At 37.4% G+C, this 23,513-nt stretch overlaps 1 protein-coding gene across 29 annotated transcripts in view; it reads left to right on the top strand.

The window, feature by feature from the left end:
* Positions 1-23,513, top strand: part of LOC117406103 (disks large homolog 2) — a 243,615-nt gene that overhangs the window by 175,749 nt on the left and 44,353 nt on the right. For all 29 annotated transcript variants that reach the window (XM_059028233.1, XM_059028261.1, XM_059028234.1 and 26 more), the window contains 2 exons: positions 9,412-9,568; positions 12,318-12,420. In XM_059028233.1, the coding sequence (XP_058884216.1) occupies positions 9,412-9,568; positions 12,318-12,420 (260 nt within the window). The remainder of the gene's footprint in view (positions 1-9,411; positions 9,569-12,317; positions 12,421-23,513) is intronic.

Consider the following 23,513-nt stretch of genomic DNA (forward strand, 5'->3'; position numbering starts at 1 on the left):
TTCAACAGGGTCACTTTGAGAAAAACTGGTGAGAAAATGTGAGCAAAGCCAACATTGTGTTATCCCACTCGATAATGCAGTTAGTATTTTGTCCTAAGTGCCTGAATAGCATTTAATTTTTATGCAAGAGAAAAGCATTGCGGGTGGATGCTGTTAGGGGATCTTTTCACAATTCACTTACGATACAGTTCCCAGAGTTGTTTGGCATTCAGACCTTGTCTCCTGTGTATCTTTAATCTTGCAATCTCATTAAGGAATGTTGGCAGGTCCCACTCATTGGTACAATGTCATCTGCAAATAAAGCCATTTTCATTGGGGAACACTTCATTTTATTGGCAGTATTACATCTTTAACAGTACAAAATAGTCTGCAGAGTAATGCACAATAAACCTAATCTATTCTTGAATGCAGTCATTTCTATGATTTATTTTTTATTATTTAGAATATTTTTTTTTTCAGAGCGCCACCAATATTTCCCTAAAGGCAGCCATCCCATCTTTGAAATCTCCCTGCTGTTGCTTCCTGTCTATTGATTTGTACAAACAGCTCCCACAGATACGATTGCCTATTGAATAGAGCCCTTTGATGTCTAAAGGTTCCGCTGCATGAAGCACATGGACCACATGGGAGAAAATGTATAGAGAGCTGTAAGTCTGTGAAGAAATGAGAGCTGGCAACGATTGCCATCCTTTTAAATTGCAGGAACAGGTTTCAGCTACTGAAATGTCATTCTTAAATAACAAAGGTTTGGCCTTTAATTAGTGGTATGTATATATGTCCTCTAATCTGTGTTCTATTGCGTAACCCCTAAACTGAAGAGCTGTTCTTTAAGGGTTTCATAACCAGCACAAAGAACCCATGTGAATCACTGAATACATACATCCTGTTATTCCAAAAAGAATAGAATACTGTTGGAAAACTAAATTTAGGAACATGCAGCGCATATTTCTAGCATCCAATCAAATAGCAAGTGACAGGTCTAACAAATGCAGCTCTACTAGGATTGACATGCAGCATTCTATAGATTGTTCAATCTGCACAGTTTATTTTTGGTAAAATTCTACAAGTATAGTAGCAGGCTACCTGTATCACTGTGAACACTGGCTTTAAGGTTTATATCCCTTTTGTCTAGAAAGGCAGGGAATCTGATGTCTGCTGGGATTATATCTAAGGGGTAAATTAAGTAAATAAATAAATAAATAAATAAATAAATAAATAAATAAATAAAAACATGTCTGGATGAAACTAGGCCATTCAGACCCATCATTTAACATCAAAATAGGTTTGATTGTGCACATGGCTTGCACTGTAGACTGGAATGAGATGCCTTTCACAAATAACGCCTTATCTTTTACTTTTATAACAGTTATCATTGTGCAGTTATTCAGCACTGGAATGTTTTGTTTAAGGTGAGAGCATTAGGAGTGTGGTAGCAGGGGGACTAGGTGGATTGTTGATGCATAATAACGCCTGGTTTTGGTATGCAAATGAAATCCTACGAACCTTAAACAGATAACAGGCTTGCAAATGAGAAGAGATGAGAAATGAGATTCCTTAACATGTTAGCTGCTCTTCCCAGATGAACTGATGCTTAAAGGATTATTGCATTATTAAGACAACAAGGAATCAAGTCGAACTCATACATGTTCTTGAATTCCTGGAGTTAGACTACGGTGGTCCATAAACAGTCGGCAAGGATTGTTATTTATGTCAGCTAATAACTCTGTGGTCCAGGTGACCAACATGGCCCTGTTCATGCTAAGAAATCACACATGTGGAACACAGCTAGTCAGGCAGTGTTTTTACCGGGTGCTGTGTGGTTGTCAAGTAATTTTGGTTTACAATTAGGAACATTTTTGAACATTTAATGCCCATAGTAACTAATGAGGGAGATAAAGCAGTACACTTAAGCATCTCATTTCAGGCTCATTTTCACTGTGCAGTGTTGGACTGTATTTTTGTATCTGCTATCTGATGAACCATTTGAAAGGCGAGCTACCAGGATGAATTTTCGTTTATCAACTGTACCAGCACTAATAGACAATTTGCTCATGTATTTTCCAAGCATGACAGTGATGTCTGAAAGGAGAGCTACAGCTGCTGCCCATCAGAAACCCTGCACCTCACAGTATTCTGACCTTCCGAATAGAATTCACAATAAACAGGAACATTCCAGTAAATGCACTGTAGTCCTAGGTATAAAATGGCATTAGTCCTTTATGAATATTGCCCTTTTTATTTTTAGCATACAGTGCATTCTGAATTTTTCATCCACGATTGTATTTGTCTTCCAGTGTGAAGAGATAGTTCAATGACCACCTGTAAGGCTGTTCCTGCAAAATCGTTCAGTTGAAGACCACTTGTATAGACCAGGGGGTCCAGAAATTACAGGTTGCCAGCTACTACTGCCAACGTGAAAATAGTCTGACCACACCTCTCCCATCTAAGGAAGCGCTTCATGGTGGCATAGTTGGTAGGAGATTATAATTCTAGTTGCTTGGTAGTGGGCAGTGTACATTTTTTTTTTTTTTTTACTGTTAAATATATAGGATGCTTAGCAGACAGCTTTTAATATGACATTGCAGTTAATTTAGCAACTGTGGCAGCTCTTCTACAGAATGTTCCCTACTTCACAGTGCATAGGGGAATGACAGCTAGCAGTACTATAATCATAAGAATGCCACTCCCTCTGCTGCTGGCTCTCAGTAAAACCTTTGAGATAATGAGATGGGCGTCTCAGGCTGCCTGTAGCTAGCGGGGTGTGAGGTCAAGCACTCCCTGTGCTGTTCACTTGAAAAGGTCAAACCTTTTTACATTTTAAGGCTGGCTGTCTATTGTATCTACTTTACACACAGCTTTCTTCCCCTCAATAGATATAACCCAGTAGACTACTGTGGAGTTGCTGATATTAGAGAACACAATGGACTTCAGCCTATAACATTAACCCATTAACATTTTATAGGTAACACTACTGAGCTGTTACCATATGGTCACAGTATTGGTTATTATTATTATTTGTTTATTTAGCAGACACCTTTATCCAAGGCGACTTACAGAGGCTAGGGTTTGTGAACTATGCATCAGCTGCAGAGTCACTTACAACAACATCTCACCCGAAAGACAGAGCACAAGGAGGTTAAGTGACTTGCTCAAGGTCATACAGTGAGTCAATGAATGAGTCGGGATTTGAACCGGGGACCTATTGATAAAGACTTAAGTAGTTTTCAAGGCATTTCTAACAACTTTCTAACAACTCATAGTAATTGCTTGTTATTCATTTTTTTTTTACATCATTAGGATTGGTTTGAATACTTTGTGTAATGCATCAGCAATGTAATTTCAGTCTCAAGTCTAATGCAGACGCAATTCAACAAAGGGTTAATGATTCCATATGACTGATAGCAGTAAATGCACATTGACATTGCATGTGGTCGCAGCTTACCTAAACAAATACATAACAATAAAAAAGCAATCCTAACAGGATGTCCAAAGGTGATCCATTCCAGCTAATGTATACATACATAGCACTCTAGCAAACTGTATAAGCAGTGTTCAGTGCTGATGGCTCTTTGACAGTCTTGAGTGAAACCCTGTGAAAACCAATGAGCCAGACCTGGAAGGGTCCTTGCGTCTCATCAAGCCTATTTATTCACGCTCAGGCCCTGCAGCACTCTGTTCTGACTGTGAATTGAGAGCGCCCTCTGGTGGGCTCTTCATGCAATATCTATGCATATATATATATATATATATATATATATATATATATATATATATATATATATATATATTTTTTTTTTCTGGAACCTTTTTTCTTTTCTGTATTTACTGTCTTAATCAGAAGGATCCCTTATCAAATGCTCCAAATAAATGCCTAAATGTTGACTATCCACCCTTTAACTAATTCAGTTGCTTTGTCTGCGGAAACAGTTGCAATGCATATTCAACATGATTTCTGTTTGGTCGGTTCAATGGAATGGGGCTTTGTGACTTGGGAATTATGAACTTCTTCATAGTATGAGATATGCCTACTGTTGTAATGTTTTACATTTCAATACTTTTTTAAATTTTTTTTATTTTATTTATAAATAGCTTACTATATATCAAATGTCTATTGTCAAAACATGTGCAACACTTGTTAACGTGTTAGTGAAGTACAGAAAATGGTTACCCCATTTTACTAATGGCAAAAGAACAACACCATAATTGCTTTGTGATGGGAACTGTGCAGTAGTAAGATTCAAAGCTGGTTCAGTAAGTCCAGGGTGCTCCTAAATTGAAGAAATCACAGTAAATGCTCAAGGCAATTAAAATTGTAAGGGTGTTGAGGTCTCTTGGTCTGACAGCAAAGAAATGCTGCAGTCTATAGTCTACCACGTGTCTACAAGTTCTACTGACACTGGTTTACGAATTGCACCATCTTATTTGCCCTTTAAATTCAGATGACTATAAACTTATTGACAAGCAGCGTAACTGATTGTGTAACAAAGTGACAGTGCAGATGGGTACCATGACACAGCTGATTCATGTGATGGGGTTAAATAATTCCATCTGGATTTTAACCTCAGTAAATTCTGCTACGCTCTCTCTCTCTCTCTCTCTCTCTCTCTCTCTCTCTCTCTCTCTCTCTCTCTCTCTCTCTCTCTCTTTCTTTTTTTCTTTCTCTCTCTCTCTCTCTCTCTCTCTCTCTCTGAAGCAGTGACTTTATCTATTAACTCACCTCTTGCCTTCTTTTTTTCCAGGCTGAAGAGATTTAAATATTTTTTAACTGTCCCTAATAGCTCATGCTCATGGGATTCGCTCTGTACTTTCTCCAGTGCATTTATTTATTTATTTATTTTTGTATTAAGGTGATGAAAACCAGACACAGTATTCTAGGGCTTAGGTAAGTTCTAGCATAACTATGTAATTAACTATGGAACAAACACTGATATCTCTCTTACGAATTGGACCATTATTACTCTGTAGTGCTAAAAAGTGAACCAGATAGGACTCTGTTATTCCATCTTGAGAGAGTTTTATTTCTCCATCGGATCACCACAGCAGACAGCACACTATGCTCGCTGGCACCTAATATTCTCTTTATATAGATACACAGGTAGACAGAAACATACAGCAGCTTTTGTTTTAGTTCTCATTCAAATTCTGGTTTGCGATGAAAGGCTGTTTCGTCCGTTTACTCCCCCTTTTCTTTCAGATCTATGGAACGACGTGGTCTATTAATAGTGTGCGACCTGATTGGAAGCAGTGAACACATGTATCTGTCTGAAGTAGGGCACTCGCTCGGCAGGGTGGGAAGCTTGAGATAAAACAGCAGGCGATTTACTATAGCTGCACAAATAATGACACTGGTCTAATCTTGGAGATGGCAATGGAGATCTGCTGAAAGGGCCCTCAAGCAACAAACAGTTAAACAAAGACCTGCGGGAAATGGGTTTTCTCACCAATGGTTTCCATGAATCTTTCTTTAGAATGTCCAATTAGTTTTCTTCACCACAGCATTCTCCTATCCCACTGCCAAGCCAACCCTTTCTTTACACCCACAAGCTCAATAGCAGATGTCAGCGAGCTAGTGACCCCTGGAGGACGAAGGCCAGCAATACAAGTGTTTGCTTGAGCTCACTGGACACCTGGCCAGTGGGGGCACTGTACTGCAGCAAGGAGAGCACATCTGCAATGTATTGAATTTCTTACTGGGTGAAGTAATACCATCTAAAACACAGCTGGTCAATTACAACAGACTTGAGACACAGTCCTTAGTCCTTAGTTCTGTATTACGTTGAGTACCAGCTAGTACAGCGCTATCTGCGGACCATCACCAACTCCGTACTGTCTTGGTACCAATTGCAACAAAGAAATACAGTGAACAGAAGTTCAGGATCAGATGATCCCCAACTTTATTACAGACCTCAGGGAAACTGATCATTTCTATTTTGTGGATAGATTTTTTATTTTAACTACGGCACAAATGGAGTTTGATTTTATATACAGTACATTTTAGTTTCAGTTTCTTAAATTCATGGTGTCTATAATTTAACTAAACACACTCTGCCTGGATGAAAGGGCTCAGCAAGTTAGCAAATTGGACTTGGTGTTCTTGCACTGTACAGTAGTTACCATACTTCCCGATAGCATAAGAGCTTTTTTAAAAAAAACATACTGTATCACACTCAGGCTTCAGCTGAAAGTGTATTGAATTTGGATTTGTTAACTTGTAAATAAGCACGGAAGACTTTTTTTTTTTGTGAAAGGTACAGTATGCAACGAGCTGAAGCAAAAACAGTTAAGTGGCAAAAAGTCTATAGATTCTGACACCAATTGTGTAATGTGTGCCCTCTTCACTTGAGAGATCTGTCTAATTAGTTATGTGTGTTACACAAAGGAAATATTAAGCAGTTGTTAGGAGACTTTAACGGTCTAATGCAAAAGATGGATCTGGCTTTGGTGAATTTCAAAAGCCAAGCCTTGATTATAAAAGGGCATTTGTATTAATGTTATTACTATATCAGGTATCCCTATTACAAATGGAGATACTGTAATAGGGAAGGGTTAAAATGTACTTTATTTATGGAACATAATGCCACTGTAATATGTGTTACAGTCTCCTTTTAGTTGGAGCACTAAGCTGAGGCTGTGACATGGGGCTGTTAGATCTTTCAGAACGTACTGTACCAGATCTATTTAAAGACATTCATTATTCAACTTCCCTGTACTCTATTGACTTTGAAGAGACATGGATAGGATACTTCTTTGTGATAGAACTACATATCGTATATTGTGAAATGATGAAGAGGGGATCATATTCTATAGCATGCTGAGAGAGAATATGGAGCCATAACTTTCTCACAAAAACAAAAAACAAGCCTTAAAGGCATCAACCTAGTTTAAAGCTGCTGTTTCCAAGGCAAAGCTTTATTTATGTCTGAAATGTAGTTCAGTTCCTGGCATTCATAAAAAGGGACAGACTGTTCTCTGAAATTGGTACCATCTGGTGGCCAAATTTGAAAAGTTTCTCAAAATGTACATTTCTACACACCTAATATAAGATGAAGATAACTACTGGTTCCATTAGATTGATTTTTTTTTTTTTCCTAAAATAACTCCTGGGAAAGAAAATAGTTTAAGAACTTCCCCATGTTAACTGTCTTGTTTTAATTTTCTAAAATTTTAACGTCCGTAGCACATCTACAATGCTTCTGTTATAGATTATGAGATTTTTACAGGTAATGTCACAAGCATGCATATCCCTTTTACTATTCAAGAATGCCTTTTGTTATGTTTCTCTCTCAATGATTTTCATTTTTTTTTAGATACGTCAATACATCCTTATTCCCTGTTCCCTGCTACATATCTAAAGTTAGGGTAGCCTATATACTGTATGTTCAACGTTGCCTCCAACGTGCCGGGATTCCTGCAAAACCCTTGGGGAGATCTATTTTTAGAAGATGTCAGCGTATGGCAGGGCTACGCATTCTTGGAAAGGGAATTGCTTAATTTTAGTCACAAAGGAGAGGAAGAGGGTGTCTGTCTTCACAGTATAAACGAGCAGGGTCGATTATGGAATTCAGTATTGTAGATCAAGTCTATAGTATAGAAAGAAGTAAAGTCCTTGAGTGAGTTATTAGAAAGCATAGCATCTAGAGGTGACAGGACCCAGTTAATCTGGAACATGTCTTGTTTTAAAGGCTTGTTAAATACAGAAATCCTTTTTTTTATGTTAGGCAGTGATCTGCTGTATTGCAGCTTCTCAGCATTAGATTGGTGTCAGATGAGGTGAGTGTTAATGTTGACTAAAATAGCTGCTGTCTCAACCTGAGCACCTTCAGGTTGACTGCGCTTCTAAGACTGTAAATTCAGGGATGTGCATGAATATTATTGTCTGTTATAGATGTGTATCCAAATGTGGTAATTCCTGTTTCTTTACAAGTCATTTAAACACAGTGCTCGCTTGTGGCAAAATCAGGTTACTGCAAAATAAGATATGTAAGGGAAAGACTAATTCTAATCTCTACAAACCCCTATTAGCTGCTGTAAAACTAGCTGCTGTCAAATGGTTTCAAGCAAATCTACTGTACAACGATCCACCTTGAGCTTACCAGATGTCCTATTTCAGATATAAGATAGCTGTAACAACCAATTGTAAATGAGGCAGAAGTTCCCCTTTCACAGATGAAATCGCATTGAGCAGATGAGATGTCATGGAGGAACTTCACAGTCATTTGTATTCCTAAAAGACAGAATACTTTTCTGGTATGTTAATGTGTGTAGCTATTTCAGGGAGCTGAAGTCATTGCAGTGACCTTGTATAAGGACACGCACCGTATGTCCTCAAAGAGGAATGCTGGCTGGAGCTGAGTGTTACAGACGCAATGACCCATTTAAGAAGCCTGTGCCTGTGGCAGAAGACCTATAAAACCATGACATACAAAACCATGATCTGCAGCTTACAGTGCATAATAAAATCAAATCAGAGGAGCCACACTATGGATGTACAGCTCTGGCCAAAAGAGTTGCATCCCCCAATAGAATTAACGCATTTGGCTTCATAAAGTCGAGTGAAACGTGCTGAATAATGCTACGTTAACATATTGAATTACATACCGCTTTGTAGTTTTCCCATAAACTTAACGAAAAACTGACAAATTGAAAAATGTGACATTTCGAAATCTAACATGAAATACTGTACTGCTATTGTGGCTTCGGTAGACTTTTGCCATATCATTGTGTAGTTTTTCTTTTGATTATACGATGTTAAATAAAATATAAAAATTATGTTCATATAGTATTTTTTTTATTTATTTTTTTAATTGTCACAATCCTAAAATCCTAGGTGATGCAAAACATTTGGCCATAGCTGTAGTTGTTTCCTACCCTTACCGTACGAAAAATAAGAAACAACAATCTGAGAGTACTAATCGTAGTGTATGTGCTGTATATACTGCATACTGTACAGTAATAGCTGTGAATGTGGTGTATTTACAGTACGTATAACAAAGTGCCACCAGGTGGCCTTATATTGTAATCACAAGTTTGTCTTTATGGGAAAATAAATCTGTATTTTCTGTTTAGTTAAAATGATTAATTTCTTCATTTACTGTTATATGCACAGTTTATTTATTTATGTATTCATTTCAGTAACAATAGCTGTTGGATTTGGTGACATGTGTGAGTGTTCTGTAAGATTTGATTTATCATCCCCTGTACACCCCCTGCACTTGGAACGAACAGACACTGAACAGACAGAGTTAATTCTGAAGCCTACAGAGAATGTAAAATAGGACAAATGGTATCTAAGTAGAGCAATCCTCTGTTGTGCATCTGCCATTGGTAGAATGTACTGAACCCTTGGTAAAATAAGATGCATAGCCGAATCGACACTTCTGACTACTTGTATTACCTGGCTCGTTTTTACAGGGAGCCTCGGAAGATCGTTCTGCACAAGGGTTCCACGGGACTGGGCTTCAACATCGTCGGGGGCGAGGATGGAGAGGGGATCTTTGTGTCCTTCATCCTGGCGGGAGGACCGGCAGACCTCAGCGGGGAGCTACGGCGAGGGGACCAGATCCTGTCTGTGAGTAGAACAGGGGCTGTGTTAACCAACGTGCTGCTCTTGGATTCAGTATTTATTATTGGTTATAACAGGTGCTAAATTGTGCTTTTCGGGCAAACCTTTTTGTTTTATATGTAGGCTGTTAAACAAAGATGATGTTACTTTGCAAAGATTGTGATTTTTGTATTAGGCCGTGTTCACATGGCTTTACCTGTGAGTTAATTAAAGCATTTTTTCAAAGTCTGTTTTTATAAAAAAAACAGTTTGATCTCTATGAATTTGACTCATTTAACAACAGTCTAGAACAGAGGCATGAATAATATATTTATTTGTATTCGCTATGACAGACTTGGAAAAAACATTATTTAAATAATTTGTTATTTAAAGTATTAAGAATAGGACTCAATAGTTATACTTTAACTGAAAGTGTTTTGTTTTTTTTGCATGGATGCTGTACTTCCCTGTGGTAGGATTAAAAATAAACAAACAAACAAACAAATAAATAAATAAATAAAAGTTGGGTTCTACAAAGATTAAAGAAACTGTATTCAGTAAATAGAGATATTCAAGAAACTGTCCTAGACCGTAAATAACAGACGTTGAAAAAACAATGTATCCTTTGTATCTGTTTCCTTTTGAGAGTGCTTTTTAAATGGGTTGAACATTGTATTCTGCAGTATAATGTCAAATCCACAAGATGGCAGCATTGAGTTATTTTTCTTCATAGTGTTTAAAAGCATTCTAATGTATTCTTATCTTGTACCATCATTGACAGTAAGGCAAAGAAGTGAGTGAACTCGCTAAAATGCCACTACAAAGAAAATGCCATATTATAGTAAAATCAAAGTTAGTACAAACAACGGAAGTACTTTAGCTGCAGTTTTACCACAGTAATCGAAGTGTTATCTCTTCTTAGTTTCTTATTATCATCTTACTGTCTATGGTGGAGTGTTTTTGAAGTGGGAGAACTATTTCAAAGCTTAATTGTGTGATCACTGCAATCAAACAACAGTCATTGTGCAGCTATAGTGCATTACAGAGCTGAGTAGTAAAATTGCAGCTTACCCCACAATGTGAAAATCGTAGTAAAGCCACTTAATACAAATGTGAATCCTCCCAACCGTTGCCAGATATCTCACAAACACGTATTCTCCAATCCCTGCGGTGTCCACGCTGCCATCTTCTTTTCCAGACAGATGGCACCGTGGCACTCATATTTCTTTGGAAGTCGCAAGCTGCCTGAACAGTAATGATAACCCCAGTGCCCTCAATGCATTTCTCACCCGAGGTAGAGGGCTGTAACTTTGCAGTATAATAATTATATGTTTGTCAATGTGGCGCTCTTGTTCCGTTTTAGGAATCCTAGTTATTTGACTAGCGTTTCTGCTGGGGGCTCATTATGTCTAGTTGGCCCGTCTTTTTAAGATCTCCTTTTTAAAATGTCACTATACATTAGTTGAGTAGCCAGTGTGAAATGAGTGTACGATTCATCCTTAACTTCAACACTCAGTTATAAATAAGTAACCAGGTCAGTTCAACAAAGCGTTTGGAACTTTTTATCAACGTATCATTTTTGTTTCACCCACTAATATGATCATGAAAATTAGAATATAAGGTAATTGGAGGGAGGTGGGAGTCATTGAAGGCTGCTGTAGTAATAATACTATAGAAGGGGAAATAGCCAAGTTGTACTAATGAGCCTTGCGTGGCATAATGACGTAACTGGCTTCGCTTTGTTAAAAGTCCTCTTCGAAATGTTCCTGCAAGGGTGTCCCTAAATAGCAATGCTGATTTAAAGGAACATGTCACGGTAAGAGAAACCTCACTCATCATCCAGTGCTGAAATGTGATATCTCATTGTTATACAAAGTTCAGCACTTCAAATGGAGAGACAAGAGCCTCTGATTAGAGACAGTGGGGGCATATTAATGCCCTGGTTTCTATCAGCTGCTGATCTGTGTACCTTAGCCCTCATACTGGAGAGCCAGAATATATATAGTCAATCTAGAAACAGCGCAAGATAAAACAGTGCATAAAACAGTGCAGTGCTCATTATCTCAGGCCTGCTTTGAGCAAACACTGCCAGTTTTGATTGGACAATGCAGAATCTGACCTTGGGAATTGGATCAGACAGGGTGTGAAGTTTTGGAGATGACCCCAAACACATTTACTACTGTACTGCTCCAAATTACAGCAATCCCAGCTTTGTTTGTTTAAGAATTCTTAGACAGGATTTGAATATTCTGACCAAATAGATACTCAGGAGTACTTTAAATTAATTCCTGTTTCTTTAAAGAAGAAGTCGAGAACCAAACAGAATAGACCACGCACTGAGACTAAGCTTTACTTAGAATGGGTTGAAAAAGCACATAGATACAGTCATGGGTGTCCAGTTGCTGTCCATTTCATATAGTACACAGACAGAAGCTGCAGGCAGAGTCAAGGCATGGCCACACATGTTTTCTGCAGGTTTTCACCCCTATTCAGTAACACAAAAAAACGTCTTTGTTTAACTGCAGTACAGTACATAACCTACAGTGAATATGCAATGTAACATCATACTACATTTAACGGCACAGCATAGCACGCACAGCATGCCTCTAATAAAGAAAGGCTGCACAGTGAGGGCAGTGATAACCTTAATTACTTAACTGAACAAAATAATCCTCTGTATGTTAGTTATTTAATTGATAGCCTCTACAAATCTTCATTTTGAAGCCCTGCTTTAAAGCGACCAGTGTACAATTGGGATGTTTCTGTTTCCCTGCAGGTCAATGGCATAGATCTGCGAGGTGCTACTCATGAGCAGGCAGCGGCTGCGTTGAAGGGAGCTGGGCAGACGGTAACCATCATTGCACAGTACAGACCAGAAGGTAGGTCTCGACTGGAACTCCTCAGGGAACACTGCTGCTAGCTACACATTACCTGCAGTCCAGAAAGGACACACTACATCATTCATAACATTGACTTCTTGAAAAGCTCCATTCAAAGTTATTTCCCTTGCTTAGAAAGAAATGCAGCACAGGCACTTATCGATACTATCCAGTCCAGCTGCAAAGTAATGATGAAACTGCTGAAGTGCAAAAAAAAAAGAAAAAATCCATGAATTTATAAATGCTGAATGCTTTTGAGAATATGGGAGTAAGGGAGAGCAGTAACTAACCTAACAAAGTTAGTCTTCAAACACAAAAGACTACGAAAAATACAAAGGACAAAAAATGATATGCAGATCTATGCATTTGTTGAATTTCTTATGGACTGATGCACCCATCCACTTCCTGCCTTTTGTTTTATGTAACCAACTGTTGATGAAATCAAACACCATTTATTATCTGATATAGCTTTGATGGGGTCTGAACAGAGACGCTATTTTTCACCCGTGATTAAAGCTTAAAGTGTTTACAAGAAATACATTGCAAGCGCACATTACTTTGGCTATATCCTGTGTCGCACGTAAATATCGACAATGTCTTTTTTTTAAACATAATCTAGAGTGTTTCTATATTTTATTTTATTCACACATCATGTTTAGAAAATAGGGACAACACAGGATCCAGCAATGGTAATGTGTTTCCTGTAAACACTGTAGGGTGTTCTGTAACCCTTGTACTGTATTCATGCAACTATATGTACTGTAACATTTTTGTTGTTGCCAGTATTCTACAAAGCATAGCCTTTTCTGCCATCTACTTTCCCATCTATGCTAGTTAGAGTGAGGCATGGAGGTCATTGGGCTCAAGGTTTGCAATTTTCTATATCAACCTGCTAACTGAAGTTAACTGGTGGGACACAGAACAAGCGAGCTAGTGAGAAACAACTCGGAAGGTAAATGTTATATAGATTGTGGAGTGTTTTTAAAGGTCAACTATTTTGTTGTTCTATTTATTTATTTATTTGTTCTCTGAAGAATAGATAATCAACCTAATTAATGTGAATGCAGAGGATAGATTATGCAGAGGATAGATAATGAAGCAGAAGAGCCAGCTGGTTCTGAAACCAATAAACAGGTCTAACAGGCAAAATCCTAAATGTGACATTTATTTTGTGTAATTTAATAAGTTACAGGTAAATTAATAACATTTGACTCTATGGAACTGGTATACTGAGATGCAACACAATCATTTCAGTCATTGTTGCTAAGGCTAAAAGAGGATTAACAAATGGAGATGCTGGCCAGGATAAGACACTTGCCATCAATCAAAAAGACCTGGAGAAAATTGAAGGGTTTTTATTTAGTTTTCTGACTGCTGCGGATTGATGAGAGCATGTGTTCTGTGAAAGTGTAGCTCTGGATGCCAATAAGAAAACCTAGGAGTGAGGGACAGCTTCCTGGGGAGTGGAGATTGACCTTGTGGGGAAAGTTGCCTCAGAATTTCTGGGCCATGCACCTAAAAATATATGTTCTAGATACATATTAAACTAGAACATTATAAAGGGTACATCTTTCATACTGTTTATTTGATCATCGAAGGTTAGATAGAAAGATGCAAATAACTTTTATTGGGTTGCATACACACAGTTTATTGTAGTAAAAATATATATTTCATGTTATGCATTGTGTACCCTATATATGTCTTACAATATATACACACGCCTGACACCAGTGTTTGTCACTTTTTATACCTCTCCATTGTTATGTGTGATTAACAGCCTCTTCTGACAACAGGTGTCCTGGACAAATGATGTTGACTGTGAGCCATTAGTCCGGGAAGGTTTTTTTTTTTTTTTTTCTCAGAGATAGTTGTCTTGGTTATGCCGGTATCAGCTAGTGGAGCGCTCTGGGTCAGAATGCTGAAAGATTGCGATAGCAGCTGAAAGTGTGAATAGCTGCCTTTTGCCACGTGACACTCAAGTGATTGAAGTTATGTCATTAAATATAGCACAGTTTATATCTAAAATTTGCAATCCGAAAAGTACACTTTAAAATCTTAATTAAATCCTGTACCAGCAGTATTTCCTGAAGATCTGTTTCCGTCTTCTTGATTGTGCCTCACCACATACAGTGTACGTCGTCTTCCCAGTATATTCCAGTTTGTAACATTAATCAAGAATGAATGAGGTCTCATTTCTGATTCACAACCCCCTGAGTGTATGGCTCAGAACCTCCACTTACCGTGAAGCCATTTTTCTGGCAAGAGTAAGTATGCCCAAAATGTATTACGAGTCTGTGTGTAAGTCATGCACAAGTGAAAAAGAACACTCCTGTAAGTGAGCTGCAGGGACGGGGATAACAAAGCAGGAGCGGGTCTCACTGCAAATTGGTTTTGAGTTGTCACGGAGTGCTTGTGAAAATGAAAGTAGTATAGTAAGTATAGTGCACTGGTCAATGTGTACACCTGCAGAGTGGAAATGTGTTTATTACACAAACAAAAGTGAACATCGGTGCACATAATTCATTTTACAGCTTTCTGGGTAAATATTGAGAGTACATAGCCTCACTTTAATAAACAGACTAAACAGATTCGGATTGCGTTCTCCTAATGTACAGTGCTGTATATCTGCCTGGCCTGGCTCCACTATATCCACATCACCTGGGATATGCATCTCCAACCTGAAAGCAACACTTTGCAAAATACAGTGTTGGGTTAAACGAAGACAAAGTTTGCAAAAAAACATTTTAGTTGTGGCTGATTTGCTAACAGCACACAGGGGTAGTAGAAAGCACATGGCAGATGTCTTCAAGCTTAACAGTCTATTCTGTGTGGGATTTGGAAATGCAGATGCTCCTCTGCAATGCAGTATCTCTACAGCTAGTGCCGCAGTCCAGGGGAAAGCCTGCAAACTGCAGCCAGGATTTCCCCCAGTGATAAGAAACTCATGAAGTAAACACAGTTATCACTCCTACCCTTGCTAACTGGTGGGTTTGGGGAGTTTTGTATTAAGAGCAGCTTAATTAGGTTAATTAGTGAGAGTGACTTCTGAACACAGTTTTGTGTTTTTTTTTTCTTTCAAAGATATGTGTGAATAACAATTTGGAGCAAATATGTACATACAAAACCAGTGGGTTCAGTGCTATGGTATTATAGGAGTATTATTTCTGCAGAAGCCTGCAAATAAACTCTGGTTTGAACACCCATAATAAGTCCAACAATAATTGAAATGTTCAGTTGTCAAAAATGCTTTAGCTGCAATTATGGCTGTAACCCAAGAAATCTCTGAATTGATATGGTATTTTTTTCCCCTCGTGTTTCACTTGGATGTTTTAGAGAGAGGTTTCAGTGATACACAAAGTTTAATTCAGTTATAAAAAAAACCTGTGATAAATATGACTGATACTCAGTTGGCATTGAAAGAGAGAAAGAAGGAAAGATTGTAAAATGTTTTTATAAGAAATGAAGGTGAAAGTATTTGACAGCTTTCAAAGTCAAAAATAAAATGTAATAGAACAAATGGAAGTACATTAAGTAAGAAGGAAGAGTTTCACAGCTGTATTGTATTTTCCCATTCAGGATTTATCAGATCTGATTTTGTCAGGTACTAATGTGTTTGTGAGACCGCTGCAGTTCATTTGGGTGATGGTAGTGCACAGATAGCCTTTCTCTCCTTCGTAATTTAAAGGTCACACATAGAAAATCCAGACAATGGCCATTGAAATGACTGGGACTGCTGGTGCTGCGAGTACACGGAGTTAAGAGTTGTCTGTCTGACCTTTACTTTGTGTTTACCATACAGAAAACTGTAACCATCATCACCTGAAGCTAATATCAGAATGTGACACCTCTGCAGTGAGGGCATGAAAGATGATGTTTGTGAGAACCGTGAAGGCCAAAAACTAGTAAGATTCAAAGAATAGGCAAAACGATTTTTTGTGTTTGAATTGAAAGTGATGGTCTCGAGGAGTCGAATAGGTCAAAGTTCAAGTATATTTTCCTCTAGAGGAATTATCACTTTTTGACATCACTACTGTGGTATTATGCCTTTTTTTTTCTTCAAATGGCTCAGGATGCAAATATAGCCTTCATCCATGTATATATATATATATATATATATATATATATATATATATATATATATATATATATATATAATATACTGTAGAATATTATTACGTCTGTATTTTTATACTGTTAACAAAAACATTTACAGAACATGCCAAACTAACTGATTTGAGTCCTTCTTTGGCCGACCATGCACAGAATTCAGTAACCTTACTCCTTACAGTACCCTTGTCCATATAGTAATTCCTGAGTTGAAAGTCATATAATCAAGTGCGCAAAACATTACAATTTTAGTCAGACATTTTGGAGAGATTACAATTCTATCACGCTTTATTTTGGGGGGCACTTTATTAACACGTTATCAAATGATTTTCATTTTGGGATAATAGTTCATATACACTATTATAACATTATACTAAAATGAAACCTGATCTAATTTGCAAGACATTACTACAGTGCCCTTACACAAATGCATGACTTGGGCTTGTAATTCTGAACTGGGGCTCGGATTTTTGCTGAGTTTGTATTAGTTTAAAATACAGCTATGGCCGAAAGATTTGCATCACCCCATAGAATTAACTAATTTTGCTTCTAAAGTCGAATGAAACCTGACGAATAATGTTACATTAATATATTTAATTAGTTTTGTAGTTGAAAAATGTGACATTTTGAAAACTGCTACTATTATGGCTTCAGGTAGACTTTTGCGATATCATCTTTGATTACGTGATGTTAAATAAACAATCTAAATGATGTTTATATTGTTTTTTTTTTTAATTATAGCAATAGAAACCACATTCATGACATGACTCTCGAAAATTGAATAAATGGACAAAGCTGGAGGCACTAAACAGAAAATAGAAACCACGCAGTACAGCTAACAGAATGAAATGCTTATTTTAGTAACACTCTTTAATATCACTTTTTTGGCATGTGGGGGTTTCTGTCTCCAGTGTATAGTAGAGGTTTGTTTAGAGGGAAGATCAAAGGGTAATATGACTACTGTCTTTGGTGTGGTTTTGATTTAGGGGCCTAAAAATAGTGAATAGAGTACAATAAAAAAGCAAGCAAAAAAACATACTGTAAGCTTATCAAAATCTGCTTCACAGTTCTGGATAGCACATTTATTTTCTTATTTACAGGGTGTGAGAATAGTATTGTTACATTAAAGAACATTATGCTGCTGTCAGTACTACACAGTACATCATTGTAATAGCGCTCATCATCTGAAATAATTACAGCAACAGTGCTACAGAACGAATGAATACAGTACCTCTCAAGAGGGTAACTATAAGTATTGATCACGTAACTATATTAACTACATATTGAACAGTAATCAACAACACATCTTAAATGTCACCTGTAAGCACTGCAGTCATTTAAACAGGCACAGGTCTAGGATAGATGTGACAGTGCAGTTTTAAATTATTGTTTCTTCTGTATGTTAATATATGCTTGTTTGTACCAGTATTAAATTGATATTTAGCAAAATGTATTGCTGATGATCCTTTGTGGTTTTACCAGAGCATGTTACAAAGCCTACGGCCAGCTGGTGGCTCTATGAGCATGCGTTTGCTTTGCAGGACATCCTGTGTTTGAATCTAGCTGTGTTTCCAGCGGAAGGACCTCTTCATTAGGGCTGCTTGATCTCCAAAGCACCCTAAAGACTAGGATTACCTGGGACTTTGATTTATTAGTAGGACAAATTAATCCAGTATGGATCACTCAGTGAAAAAAAGAAAAAATCTATGCAGAAAAAAAATGAAATGGTGCAGACATAAGTTTATGAATTGGTTACAGTTCCTAGCAGCGCAGTGGACTGTGGGGCTTACTATGACATTATCCCACCATGCACTGTATTTTATGTTTACAACCTTGCAAACATGGAGCCCGTGCCGACGGAAGAGATAGCGCTTCTTAGCATGGACGTTATGACTTTGTATCTTAAAAACACAAGGGGTACATTTTATCATAATGTGTGCGTTTCGTTTTGAACTCTGAAGTTCTCCTTGACCGATTTCATCGCTCCAGATATCAATGTGCCTTGATTTCGGCATCTGATCACGTCGCTCCATGATCCATCATTTTACAAGCCTCATTATTGACAAGCTGTATTGATAGTCGTTCTCAACTCATTCAGGCACCTGTTCTGAGTATTGTATTTGTAATGTCCACGCTCCAAAACATATGAAAGCATTTGGGGATATTGGAGGATACACCAAAAATGTAGTTTGGTATTCCAGCGTCCACCCTTTTGAGTACCTGATGCAATCTCATTTAGAACCAGATTGGAGACTACCATCTGAGGTGGTCTCGAGTCCAGTTCTCGAGCACGGTATTAAACGCTGCGTAGTGTAGACGCTAACCGTATTCAGCACTTTTAAGCCGGTTTAAAAGCATAGTGTGGACAAGGCCTAAAAGATGCATTTATCATACTGTGCAACACATATCTGTTCAATATGCTTTCCGAAGCTTTCTACTACTGTTTACTGCACCTTACAATGCTTTAACTGTGGTGTAGTATACCGCATTCCTTATGCAGTATAATGCACTGTAATTTCTAGAAATGTACTGCAGTCTCACTGCGGTTTAGCTAAAGTTTTTTCTTCATATGGGAACTATTAAGGAGTGCGAGTAGTTAATCTGTGTTCAGTTTTTTTTTTAATAGATCAGTGGTTGGTGGTTGCTTGGCTTATCTACATTGGCAGAATACAAAGGCAGACTAAAGGAAACAACTCAGAGTTTTATTGAAGCAAATACGTTGCAACAAAATGTTGGTGTGATTAATTACAGCTGCACCGCCTTTTATAATGTGAAGGGAAAATGAAACAGATGTTTAACAATGGTTGGGCATAGGAAAACACCCAGAAGCCAAACAGCATGAGGTTACACAGACATACTTCGAGGTGTTTTTATGCTTTACTGATACCATTTAAATTGAAGTAGAACCCGTTTTTTAATTGAAGTTCATTACATTTTATTGCTTGCTTTTTTTTCGTTAAAAAAAAAAAGACCAATAAACAGCATCACCGTATTGTTATATTCTGTCATTTTTAGATATTCCCTTTTCATAAGAAAAGTGTAGATGTTATTATTGAAAGGCAGACAGAAGAGTGTATATTTCCGTAAAGTAAAAGAAACCTTCAAATAAATGTTCTGTATAGATCCAGTTGGATTGGCAGCACTAGAGGCTGCTGTCCACTGATTGTCCACACATTACCCTGTGAGCCAGCAAGTGTCAGCTGTACAGTGTATTCAAATATTGCACTGCTGTGTAGCACCGAATCTGCTTGACCTCTCAAAATATTCTTTCAGTGACTAAGTTAAGGAAGGCATTTTACATATTTCATTTTGAGGGAATTGGCATGTGTTTTAATTGGTTGTCTTTATTAAATATTCACCAACAGTAGCAGTGTATTCATTATTCACGCAATTTAGCCCAGAGTTTCTACACTGAGATGCAGTAGTTGGTATTTCTGTTGCAATTCTGTTGTTTTTTAAACAAAATGCATCTGTCAAGAATGTAGGCCTTTAGAGGCACAAGTTAAAACGAAATCAAAATTATTATTATTATTATTATTTGTTTATTTAGCAGACGCCTTTATCCAAGGCGACTTACAGAGACTAGGGTGTGTGAACTATGCATCAGCTGCGGAGTCACTTACAATTACGACTCACCCGAAAGACGGAGCTCAAGGAGGTTAAGTGACTTGCTCAGGGTCACACAATGAGTCAGTGGCTGAGGTGGGATTTGAACCGGGGACCTCCTGGTTACAAGGCCTTTTCTTTAACCACTGGACCACACAGCCTCCAAAATGTGTATAATTAGGTACAGTAAGGGGTTAATTAGATACAGTAAGGGGTTAAAGTTAAGCTAATTAGCTTTGGCTGTTACAACCCTACATACAGGTCTTTATTAACAAAAAAATATTTATAATCAAAATATTATCATAGACATTATTGCTTTTGTACGGTCTTTCTGTTCTTTTTTTTATTTGTTATTTACAGTAAATATGGAGTCAAAAATACATTTACCAAATGGGATATGGAATAAATACATAAATAAATACAAAATTGTTGCTTAAAAGCTACTTAAAAAGGAACTGTCTTTCTTCTGTTCTCTTAATTAGATCTTTTTTACCAGACACTTTACAACTCAGATTTTCTCAGTCGATAAGTGGAGAATATTTAAAAAAAAAAAAAAAAAAAAAAAAAAAGTTAAAATGTTCAGTTCTCCCCAGAGTGTGGTAGAAATATTCTTGTCAGTCTCTTATTGTTCGCTTGAGCTTAGATTTAAATTGATTTACAGTATTTTACTTAACACCTGTAAAGTTTCTCACTTTAAGAGCATCTTGTTGATTCCCAATAACATTACCCACTCTGGGTAATGAAAGAACAAATCCTGTCAACAATTTCTATCAAGGACAATCTCCTTCTCTCCCGGTACAGTAGTTATGTACCTGTATTTTATTATTAAAACCAGGGAATCTGCTAACCCCGTTATATATTTTACATATGATTTCTAACTTAAGATAATACAATAAGACATTATAAATCACAAAAGAAGGAAAATCACTGAAGTAAAATGATACATGATGCAAGAAGCTACCAGCATTATGTTATGTTTGCACGTACAGCTCATGTCTCAATCCTAAAATTCTAGATAATGCAAAACTTTTGGCCATAGCTGTAGAACCAGTGAAGTACAAAGCATACCAACATCAAATTTATACTTTTGGAAATGACACAATCGATGACATTTACTCAAAAATAACTCCTTACATGAACAGCACACACTGAAGACGACTTTCTGTAGGCGCCTGGTGAATAAGAGAGTAAGCTTCTAAAACACTGTATGAAAAGCTAAATGCTGCAATGAATGAGAGAACATGAAACATTAAAGGAAAAGTAAGGAATGCTATCGAAACCCATCACACATTTGGTTTAAATTATCTCTGTTTTGTCATGAAATTCATGATTACTGCATTCTGAACAAAACCGTACACTTAGCTAACACACTCCTGGTGCTGCTTGCACATGTACCATTGTTAGAAAACTGTATCCAAATGTTTTTTTTAATTATTATTATTATTATTATTTATTTATTTATTTATTTCTAAGCAGACGCCCTTATCCAGGGCGACTTACAATTGTTACAAGACATCACATTATTTTTACATACAATTACCCATTTATACAGTTGGTTTTTTACTGGAGCAATCTAGGTAAAGTACCTTGCTCAAGGGTACAGCAGCAGTGTCCTCCACCTGGGATTGAGAACCCACAACCCTCCGGTCAAGAGTCCAGAGCCCTAACCACTACTCCACACTGCTGCCTTATGCATTGCAATTAATTGCGTTTATATGCATTGTACATGTAACTAACATTAAGAGAGACTGGGCATAACCCAGCTTTATCATAAAACCCATGGCAATGGGCCATATCACTTGAACACTATATATAGTTAGTACTATTACATAGTATTACTACCTGTATCAAGTGTTGTAGTACTACTGTGCATTTATGGTGTGGTATAACGTAATTTTGAAAAAAAGGAATAAAGATGAATCTTTTCAGTGGCTTGAAAATGGTTTTAGAAATATTACAGTATAATGAAAGTGTGAAAGGGTTTATACAGAGAGTAGTACAGCTTATGTTGTTCTCACATGGCCATTGTGAATGAGTCGTTTCCATGGTGATTTGTAGAAGCCTTTTAAAGAGGCTGTTGTTCGGTATAGCCGACAGTAATTTCTATAGTTGTTGTATATTAGCAGTTTTCCTGCTTTTGTTTATAGCATACATATATAAATGTCATTATTCAATTTGGATTTTTATAGCAGGGATAATGATCAGGAATATCTGAAACAGATACGTATATCCAAAGCATTTGAGTCTACATGTAACGTGTTTCTTGTTCTTCAGAAATATCTGATAGCAAAGCTCATAAACATGTCATGTGATGGCCAGCAAACCTCTTCAGATAGTGTCGACATGTTCCTAGAATTGTATGTTCCATTCCTTCTATCTGCAGATTTAGGTAAGTCGTATTGTAACAGAGAGATATGACCAGAGCACTTACCAGAAGCCAGCAGAATTGTTTTTTTGGAGAAGGAGTCATTTGCCTGGCATTTTAAAATTGAACCACGATGCTACAATGTATGGAGATTTGTTCATTGCTTAATACAAACATCTGGATTTTGTTTTAACAAATTTGTTGAGGGTTCTGATTAAAGGCCAGGATGTAGAATCACCTGTGTAATATCACCATAGTAGTTTATTTGTTTATGACATAAACAAGATCAAAGGAGAGACACAGGGTCACCATTGGCAACAGATCCTTTAATCTCAACCTAAAAGGCCATAGAATGATATGGTAGTTGTTTAATCGCAGGACATGATTCATACATGATTTATGATCGTAATTGTTTTTTGGAGTTGGCAAAGCAACCATGACAATATGCAGTAGTTGGGGTAATTATGAATATACTACTTATGCATGGCCCTTTTTTGTCAATTCAGTCGGGAGCACCGATCCCCATAGATGGGAAACACTGTTGCAAAAGTGGAAGCGGTGGAGCACACTACGCAGATAAAAAGAAAGAAGGCATACGCTGTGGTTTAAGTAGAGAGACTGGTTAGTGTATGACACAGGGCCATTGCAAGGCATTCTGTATGTCAGCAAGCTTATAACTTCAGCGTGCTAACTTTTAAAAAATCTGCAAGCTTTTGGATTCTTTACACAATTTTTGAAAGAATCAGTCAAGTTATGCAGCACCATACCCTCCATATCCAGTCTGAAGGTTTCATAAAGGGAGGTCTCATATAGAAAATGAAGGCAAATAAAAGAAGCTAATTAATTCATGATTCAAGTCTGAGTAAATGTGCTACTCAGACATTCAAAGCACACGCGAGGCCGCTGCAGGAGACGCTGCAAATAGCAATTGAAATCAGCGGCCAGGCAAGCAAGCAGCCTTCACGGAAGAGCGTGACGTCATCCCCACCGCTTCCTCTTCTCAGCAGCTTGCCCT

The sequence above is a fragment of the Acipenser ruthenus genome, chromosome 8 (genome assembly GCF_902713425.1).
Source record: "Acipenser ruthenus chromosome 8, fAciRut3.2 maternal haplotype, whole genome shotgun sequence".
NCBI lineage: Eukaryota > Metazoa > Chordata > Actinopteri > Acipenseriformes > Acipenseridae > Acipenser > Acipenser ruthenus.